Source organism: Penaeus monodon, chromosome 22 (genome assembly GCF_015228065.2).
Source record: "Penaeus monodon isolate SGIC_2016 chromosome 22, NSTDA_Pmon_1, whole genome shotgun sequence".
NCBI classification, from domain to species: domain Eukaryota; kingdom Metazoa; phylum Arthropoda; class Malacostraca; order Decapoda; family Penaeidae; genus Penaeus; species Penaeus monodon.
Genome location: NC_051407.1, coordinates 17,981,344 through 17,981,746, shown reverse-complemented (window position 1 = coordinate 17,981,746; position 403 = coordinate 17,981,344). Strand labels below are relative to the sequence as shown.

Here is a 403-nt window from a genome sequence, read left to right as displayed (position 1 = left end):
CAAATATGACATTATATAATTCCTCCATTCATTCATCTTGGTTCTGCCTCATCACCATGTACATGTGATATAACCTAGTTTGATGAGCAGCTGTTGTATTTATTGCATGATATCCAAAGAGGAGATGCAGTACTATGAATATAAGGAAAATCAAGTTGACTGCGTAGTCCATAGGCAGAGGCCAAATTCCCGGAACAACCAGCAGAAAAATGAGGAGAGGGAGTTGCAAAAGGAGAGTGAGGAGCCAGCTGCCTGCCAATTCTGGGACCTGTAAAATGTTAGGAAATATTTTTATTTTTTTAATACATTGGATTGAGAAAGTCTAATTATACGTGTAAAATGTGATTAAAGAGTTATTATAAGTCTAGGGTGCTTATCTATATGCAACTTTGTGTATCATAAC

At 36.5% G+C, this 403-nt stretch overlaps 1 protein-coding gene across 1 annotated transcript in view; it reads right to left on the bottom strand.

The window, feature by feature from the left end:
• Nucleotides 1-403, bottom strand: part of LOC119587585 (transmembrane protein 17-like) — a gene marked incomplete at its 3' end in the record, with an annotated part of 3,837 nt that continues 3,434 nt past the window's right edge. Inside the window, 1 exon segment of the mRNA XM_037936298.1 lies at nucleotides 1-268. Coding sequence (XP_037792226.1) covers nucleotides 29-268 — 240 coding nt within the window.